The 8,357-nt window shown below is 37.6% G+C and overlaps 3 protein-coding genes across 3 annotated transcripts; 1 reads left to right on the forward strand and 2 right to left on the reverse strand.

Annotated features, from left to right (window-relative positions):
• Positions 1–334: 334 nt before the first annotated feature.
• LOC18011896 (LRR receptor-like serine/threonine-protein kinase FEI 1) lies at positions 335–3,681 on the reverse strand. Its single transcript, XM_006394297.2, has 13 exons — positions 3,508–3,681; positions 3,210–3,345; positions 3,039–3,110; positions 2,871–2,942; positions 2,660–2,731; positions 2,499–2,570; positions 2,335–2,406; positions 2,109–2,215; positions 1,833–2,009; positions 1,391–1,723; positions 1,051–1,305; positions 804–937; positions 335–700 (listed from the first exon to the last, which is right to left on the reverse strand). The coding sequence occupies exons 1-13, from the start codon at positions 3,587–3,589 to the stop codon at positions 470–472; spliced, it is 1,815 nt and encodes a 604-aa protein (XP_006394359.1). The 5' UTR covers positions 3,590–3,681; the 3' UTR covers positions 335–469.
• Positions 3,682–4,892: 1,211 nt separating this feature from the next.
• LOC112083353 lies at positions 4,893–5,210 on the forward strand. The gene is given in 1 exon segment (XM_024150964.1): positions 4,893–5,210. A coding segment is annotated over 1 exon segment (318 nt).
• A 724-nt stretch (positions 5,211–5,934) lies between these two features.
• On the reverse strand, positions 5,935–6,606 carry LOC18011775 (tubulin beta-1 chain). Its single transcript, XM_024151033.1, has 3 exons — positions 6,429–6,606; positions 6,074–6,343; positions 5,935–5,963 (listed from the first exon to the last, which is right to left on the reverse strand). The coding sequence occupies exons 1-3, from the start codon at positions 6,604–6,606 to the stop codon at positions 5,935–5,937; spliced, it is 477 nt and encodes a 158-aa protein (XP_024006801.1).
• Between the last annotated feature and the right edge of the window lie 1,751 nt (positions 6,607–8,357).

Genomic DNA, 8,357 nt, shown 5'->3' on the forward strand with positions numbered 1-8,357 from the left:
ATCTTTCAATGAACAATTATCTTAATCAGGTAAGTTTAATTTAAATTTTTTTTTGAAGATTAACAGAATTTGAATGATATAATTGTTATACAGCAAAAAAAAAAAACTTAAATTTACTGGCGAAACAGTTTTGCTGGTACAATTGGTGATTGGCATATTAGTTTTGTACATTTTTGTATGGAAGATCATTATTCGCATAAACTTTTTTACTTTTGCAAAACAGCAAAATCCCGCAATTTCCACACTCTCGGGTCTCCTCTGCTTCGAATGTTGCAAAATGGAACATTTCGTAACCAAATACCGTAAAATGCACAAGAACAATGCACCTCAACAATCTTACTCCATCTTCAATTCCAATGTACAAACACAACCCTCGATCCAAAATCATATTCATAATGCAAGCAAAAGAAAAAACAACCGGCGCATGCTTAAGATATTCCGGTTAGTTTCAGCCTCGCATAAGCCCTAATTAACAGTAATCAGAATGGGAATCATCGTAGTAATCGATCGCAGAAGACGGCGACATTACTTCTTGCTCAAGCAATTGAACCACCTGGTTCATAGCCGGCCGGTCCTCCGGGTTAGCAGCTGTACACCTGGCAGCTATCTCAATCAATGCCTCAACAGAGTCTTCGTCTACGTCGATACATCTCTTGTCCATTACATCCTCTAATCGATCCTCTTTCAACAAAGTGTTCATCTGAGAGAGAGAACATTTTCTTAGAAACCTAATCTTATATTAAGTACAAACAGAACGGTTCTTGTTCGATAGATGATCTGAGCTTCTTTTTTTTTTCTCTTACCCATCCGACGACGTTTAGACCTCTTTTAACAAATGTCGGGTCTGTTGGTCTTTTTCCGGTAACGAGCTCAAGCAGAAGAACTCCAAAGCTGTAGACATCAGATTTCTCTGTCGCTCTACCATTCTGCAGATACTCTGTTTCAAAGATCCTGCATAAAGTTAGCAGCTTTTCCAAGATTCTTAAGAAAGATAGGAACTTTAGTAGTTTCTAATCTATGATTCATCGAACATAGCACAGAGACCAGGACCTGGAGCAAGATAGCCAAAGGTGCCAGCTACCACGGTGGTAACATGAGCATCTTCGTCAACAAGAAGCTTTGCGAGACCAAAGTCCGAGACTCGAGGTTCTAGTTTATCATTGAGTAGAATGTTGCTTGATTTTATGTCACGGTGAACTATTTTGGGACTACAGTCATGGTGCAAATACGCTAGACCCCTCGCAGAACCTAGCGCTACTCTCAAACGCGCGTTCCAATTCAACAAACCGTCTTCTTGAGCTCGTTCTTATGAGGTAAAGAAACAAGATAAGATCAATATGCATCACAGACCGAATCAAAGAAGAGATATGTATGTATCAAGTGCATTTACCATGGAGAAGATCGTCTAAGCTGCCCACAGTTAAATAATCATAGATGAGAAGTCTTGAAGTCGGTAAGCGGCAGTATCCGCGTAGGTTCACTAGATTGATGTGTTTGACACTTCCCAAAATCTCTACCTCTCGCTCGAAAACTCGGTCTGATCCTTCTCGGCTCCTATCTATCTTCTTGACAGCAAAAGTTCCAAGATCGTTCATCACCATTCGATAAACCGTGCCAAATCCTCCCGAACCCACAATGTCTTCTTCGTCTAGAGACTCCAGCTTCTCGATTAGCTCAGTCGAGGAGTATGGAAGATCTCCATGGAAAGTAATAAGCTTTTTACCTTTTTTTTCAAAAATGGAGAAATCCAATTTAGAAAGAAAAAATTAACTAAGAAGCAAGAGAAGAAAACAGAAAGCTAGTTTTTTTTTTTTCTGTTATGCGGGGTTTACTCGTTTCAGATGGTTCTTTTTGTTTATTGACTTCTGTGTACTTCTTCACTGTTCTTTCCTTCTTTGAGAGCATCCAAACCCATAGGAACACAAAGATCACAATGAATGCAAGAGCCATTGTAGACATTGCTCCTATCAAAATTCCTTTAATCAAGCGGGAAGATCGTTTTGGAGGATCTGCGTGGATTTCAAAAAAGAGAAATCAAGAATCAGAAAGTTTAAGCCAAAGGAAGAAGCCTCACGTAGTGGTGAGAGGGTTTAATAAGAACATCTTGCCTGATTCATCATCACTTTCTGCATGAGGAAGAACAACAGGGAAACCCATTGTTGATCTACATGGCTTGTGAATTTGGCGTCCGCAAAGATCCAAATTACCGGTGAATCTAAACCATAAAGACACAAAACCACAATGAGGATTAACATCATAGTCTAACACTACCACTAAAGTTTTTTGAAATTTTTTTGATGAATTTATTCTTCTATTAAACTGTTGAGAACTCACGATTCAGCCCCGAATCTGCTGAGAACTCCGATATCTGGGATCTCTCCAGAGAAAAAGTTGGTCGACATATTCCTGAATCAAACAGAAAGTTCAAGAACAAACACATCAACGAGACCAATCTTCCACAGAATACATCTAAAAGGCGAGATTTTGTGTGTGCTTACAAGGAGCGTAAACGTGTCAGTCGACTAATTGAAGGAGGAATAGCACCCTTCAATGTATTGCTTGATAGATCCCTGAAAATATCTCCAACTTAAGTATTCAAACATCACAAACTCTTCGAAATGAAAAAAGAAATCAAAAAGCTGAGAAAGTAGAATCTTACAATATAGTAAGAAACGTGAGATTGCCGATATTTGGTGGAATGCCGCCTTGAAGATAATTAGCCCTCAAATACCTGAAAACATGTTCAAGCACATACACCAATGTTCATGGCTCAACACTCCTAAAGATTTGATATTTCCAATTGCTTGATTGCAAAAATTTTTTAAGAGACCACTGTGTAATAATATATTAATGGTTAAAAATAATCTTACATAGCTCTGAGCTCAGTGCAATTGGTGATTTCATTAGGAATTGTCCCGTGTAAGCTGTTCTGATGAAGTGCCCTGCATAGCTCCCACCAATTTTGAATTGAAACAAACTAACTTAAAAGATACCAAATTTAGCATATGAACACTAATATACAAAGATTAATCACTCACAGTCTCTGCAATCTACTAAGTTTTCCAATGCTAGGAGATATTATCCCTCCTAGTTGCATGTAAGGTAAGTTTCTGAATAATCCACAAAAAGAGGAAATACACAATTCAGATAAAGAAAGAAGCTGAAGATTGAGAATGTGATGAAGAAGAGGACAAGTAGCATTTTATTACATAGAAACGACTCTTTGGTCTTGAGGATGACAGGAGACGCCAGTCCAGGAACAAGGAGACTCGTCTGAATCTCTCCAGTTCTCAAGGGAGTTCCTCGTATCATTCAATCCGCTTTTCAGCTCCAACAGAGCAAGCCCTACAAGATCAAAGCTCCAAATTAGGAAGAACTGTTAGAAATTTCTCAGCAAGAACTACCTGAGCTAGTGTTTTATTACACTGAGAATGAACAAGAATAGGCGAAAAGTTGATCAAATCTCAGATTTCTGACCAACCAAAAAGCAAAAACTTATATACTAACCATCGAGAGTGAGAGCAAAAGAGCAAGAAACGAAGAGGATAGCTACAGAAAGTACTGAGAAAACCCAATTCGAGATACCCATTTCTCTGATTCTAGGCGATTTCAACTTCGATACGAAAGAAAGATGAGATTTTTATCCCAAAACGAGTGCCCTAACTCGGAGATGGAGAGAGATTAGTGATTGGGTGTGAGGAGGACTCATGATGAAAAATCTTACTTTTGTTTTTCCTTAAAAGAATTCTTTAATTTTTTTATATCTTATTTATTTTTCCCTCTTCTTTTCGAGCTATGTGAAAGGAGAGATTTTTGAAAATCTGTACTCTTGAGGAGATGTGGAAAGAAGAGAGAGAGACGAGAGACGACACCCGTTGGGAGCAGATATAATTCAAAATTATCTGTGCCTAAGAAAAACAATAAAAAACCCGCGCGAGTACGGGTTGTAAACATACTCGCTACTGTTTTTGGTCTGCAATGAGTCAATGAAAGCGATTAGTTTATAAGATTGTACTTGAGACGCGAGTGTGAGCGAGTAAAAAAAACATCTGAAACTCTGTCGTTTTGTATTTACTTTGTCTCAGATATCTACTGCATTGAAAAACAAATAAGTGTAGTCTGACCAACTCCACCAAGTATTACCTCAGTATTATCCAGTATTATTAAGTATTATCGAATATTACAGTATTATCCAGTATTACCTAGTAGTATTATCGAGTATTACATAGTAGTATTACCGAGTATTACCTAATATTACCGAGTAGTATTACCGAGTATTACCTAGTATTACCGAGTATTGCCTAGTATTACTGAGTAGTATTACCCAATATTACCTAGTATTACCAAATAGTATTACCAAGTATTACCCAATATTATCCAGTATTACTGAGTATTACCCAATATTACTGAGTATTACCCAATATTACCAAATATTAATTAACACCAGATAATTAACCGGGGATTTGTCTTATTGACCGATGATTATACCAAAAAGGGGAACATTCAAGTTGTTTTGGCCGTTTAATAAGGCAATTAATTTTTAAAACAATGGTATTATTTCGGTCTTTGGATTAGGAAAAAAGCTTAAAAAAAAATTCAAACCACAAATTTAAGTAAAAAAGTAAACAAACAACAAACCATAAGTCGAGATCATCTAGAGTTGTCTTATACAAGCAAAAAAATCTGCAAGTGGAAGTTGAGGTTTTTTTCTTTTTTTTTTTCTTAAACGAAAACTAATAGCATAATAACTAAGCTGGTTTAAGGTGTTTCTGACTAAATCACTCTCAGTACTCTTCTCCTGTTGGTATTCTCTTTCCTCCTCATCCTCGTACTCACCTTCCTCATCTGCAGTTGCATCTTAGTATTGCTGGTACTCTGAAACTAGATCATTCATGTTGCTCTCCGCTTCTGTGAACTCCATCTCGTCCATTCCCTCACATGTGTACCAATGCAAGAAAGCATTCCTCCTGAACATAGCCGTGAACTGTTCACTCACCCTCCTGAACATCTCTTGGATCGATGTCGAGTTGCCGATGAAAGTGGAAGCCATCTTCAGACCAGTAGGTGGGATGTCACAGACTGTTGACTTCACGTTGTTTGGAATCCACTCCACAAAGTAGGATGAGTTCTTGTTCTGCACGTTCAGCATCTGCTCGTCCACTTCCTTTGTGCTCATCTTTCCACGGAACATGGCAGAGGCTGTCAGGTAGCGCCCGTGTCTTGGGTCTGCGGCACACATCATGTTCTTGGAGTCCCACATCTGCTGGGTGAGTTCAGGGACTGTGAGGGATCGGTACTGCTGAGACCCTCTTGAGGTGAGTGGAGCAAAACCCACCATGAAGAAGTGAAGACGTGGAAATGGGATCAGATTCACAGCAAGCTTGCGAAGGTCGGAATTGAGCTGACCAGGGAACCTCAGACAGCAAGTCACACCAGACATAGTGGCAGATATCAAATGGTTCAAATCACCAACTGCACACAGAGAATACACCAAGTATGTGGGTCACATACAAGAAACTACATAAGCATAACAACAAAGCTTACAAATATTACTATATTAGTTCAGATCACCAAATGCAGACAGAGAATAAACGAGTAAAAAGTGTCTACCCATAGCCAAACAACATGAAGAACAGTAGCACAGTGAAAAAATCTTGCACACATTACTATATTATAAAGCAGACAGTACACTCTCACAATCATAAGCTAGTAAATAAACACTGATGCATTCTACGTTACAAGAAGTAGCAGATAGTTATATGACAATTATCAGGAAGTAATTTTCCAACAAGATTAAGGATTTATTGTGGTGATGATCTCATCATAGATAAACAGAACAATATACACAACCAATATCACACACTTAGGATACACATGGACCAAAACAGACCACTGAAAATAGTAAGAAAACAACTAAGTTATATACAGAGAGCATCAATCGGGTGAGAACTTGCAGATTATAACTATGACACAAAACAATGACATATTCACTACCCAGGCAAAGCATTATAAGCATAGAACAAAATACTAATCTAAACATTTGCGAAAAGTAAAATTGGATAACGAATCTTACAGTTGGGGGTTGTGAGTTTGAGAGTCCTGAAGCAAATATCGTACAAGGCCTCGTTGTCGAGAACCATGCACTCATCTGCATTCTCAACAAGCTGATGAACAGACAAGGTAGCGTTGTAAGGCTCAACGACTGTATCAGAAACCTTCGGAGAAGGAAACACTGAGAATGTAAGCATCATCCGATCTGGGTACTCTTCACGGATGTTGGAAATCAAGAGCGTTCCCATACCAGATCCAGTTCCTCCTCCCAAGGAATGACAAACCTGAAACCCTGTAAAGCAAAATCTCACAAGTTCAAACTCAAGTTAAGCATAAACTAACACTAAAATCGACTGGATCTCGAAAATGAATTTTACCTTGAAGGCAGTCACAGTTCTCGGCCTCCTTGCGAACAACATCGAGGACGGAATCGATTAGTTCAGCTCCTTCAGTGTAATGCCCCTTGGCCCAGTTATTTCTAGCACCAGATTGGCCGAAGACGAAGTTATCAGGACGGAAGGTCTGACCATACGGTCCAGATCTGAGACTGTCCATGGTTCCGGGCTCCAAATCCATGAGCACAGCACGCGGGACGAATCTTCCACAACTAGCTTCATTGTAGTAAACGTTGATGCGCTCGAGTTGCAGATCTGAGTCTCTGATGTACCTTCCGGTTGGATCTATGCCGTGCTCGGCGCAAATGACTTCCCAAACTTGGCACCGATCTGGTTACCACATTGACCTCCCTGGATGTGAAGAATCTCACGCATCTTCGATGGAGAGGGTGAACAGAGACGAGATTTAGAGCTTTTCGAGGTTTTGAAATCGAATCTGGAGAAGTAGGGTTTTCTGAAATGAGGAAACAAAAAAAAAAAGAGTGAATGAGTTTTTATTATTGCTCTGTGTTCTTTTTTTCCCTTATTATTTCTCTAAATATCTGACGCACCGATTTATTTGTTTTCGAAATTTAAAATTTGAAATAATGTGTTTCTTTCTCTTGTGAATTTTTTAATTTGGTTTTTTTTTGTCAGGATACTGAAACATACAAATCACAAGAAGAAAAAATGTTTTTTTGGGTTTGTTTACAGAAATAATTTCGAATTCTGTGACTATAATTTTACACAATTTGGGCCGATTCATTAAAGATTTTTGAGCCCGATCTCAGGACGATTACTAAACATTGTTGTTTATGGACGATTACTTGTCAAGAAGTAAAAAACGCTAAAAGTCGATTATTTTCTTGCTAAGCATTCGCCAATTATAATTTTATCTATAAATAAAGATATCCGGACAAGCATCACAATGATCACATGGAGCGCTTTCAATATCCTGTAAAATATAGTTGGGGTTTGTTTTGTTGCTTTTGGAAGATGTTTGAGTTATGTATCCCCAAAAAATAGGAGTTTGGGTTTCCAAAATTTGGACTCACTGATACAAAAGCCCAGTTTATATTAGTGCTCCAACCAAAAAACTAATTGGTTAAAATGATAGCAATGAGAATCAGATCATGCAGCCGAATCAGTTTATTCGGTTTAGAAGATCGAGGTACTGAACAAAGTGGGAAATAATTCGGTTAGATTCGTAGTTGCTTTTATAATAAGAATATTGGACTCAAACTGATCATGTAAACTATATTGTTACTATGTAATATTCGATTTCAATTTTTTTTTTGGTTCAGTTTCAGATTCATCCAGTTTACTTTATAATTTTTTTAGAGCAATTTTCAATGTACAACAAAGTTGCTCTAACCATTTACTATGTAATTTATGCCATTTTCGTTTTTACACAAACAAAATCATTGAATTAAACTTGAAACATTTTGCTATATTAGTATTACTTAGAAGCAGCAGATTAACATATTCTACCAAATGGTATATAGAGTTCATTAATTTGCTTTACCAGTTCTTTTATTTTGAATCATTTCAATTATTGCGAGAGACGAATGAACTTATTAGTCGTACCAAAACTTTAGAAATCCGTATATACGTAAACATCTAGAAAACACAAAAAAGAACAAAACTTGGACTATAGTTTTGATTTGACATCAATTATTCTTTTTTTAATATTATCAATAAAATTCCTCACCCGGAAATAATGGGTTCAGAATTTACCATACTTATTCGTAATCCTCTCTTTTTCTTTTTTGTTTATTTTATTCTTCAGAAAAATCTTGGAATCTAAACTAATGAAACGCATTGCATAGGGATTTTGTTTATAATTCGTCACGATGACTTTCTTCGCCAAATGATTTTGACTGGACCTAGCTGGTGCTGCTACTACCACTACTACTCCTCCTTTAGTCGTTG

This window comes from Eutrema salsugineum, unplaced genomic scaffold, assembly GCF_000478725.1.
Source record: "Eutrema salsugineum unplaced genomic scaffold, Eutsalg1_0 scaffold_6, whole genome shotgun sequence".
In the NCBI taxonomy this organism is placed as follows: domain Eukaryota; kingdom Viridiplantae; phylum Streptophyta; class Magnoliopsida; order Brassicales; family Brassicaceae; genus Eutrema; species Eutrema salsugineum.

Coding starts and splice junctions, on each gene's coding strand:
- LOC18011775 (XM_024151033.1), bottom strand. CDS start 6,606: ATGGACAGTCTCAGATCTGGACCGTATGGTCAGACCTTCCGTCCTGAT. Junction 6,344..6,428: donor GAACTGTGACTGCCTTCAAG/GTAAAATTCATT, acceptor TTTGCTTTACAG/GGTTTCAGGTTTGTCATTCC. Junction 5,964..6,073: donor CAAACTCACAACCCCCAACT/GTAAGATTCGTT, acceptor TTTGTGTCATAG/TTATAATCTGCAAGTTCTCA.
- LOC18011896 (XM_006394297.2), bottom strand. CDS start 3,589: ATGGGTATCTCGAATTGGGTTTTCTCAGTACTTTCTGTAGCTATCCTC. Junction 2,216..2,334: donor AGCAGATTCGGGGCTGAATC/GTGAGTTCTCAA, acceptor TTTATGGTTTAG/ATTCACCGGTAATTTGGATC. Junction 938..1,050: donor CTTTGGCTATCTTGCTCCAG/GTCCTGGTCTCT, acceptor TCTTTGAAACAG/AGTATCTGCAGAATGGTAGA.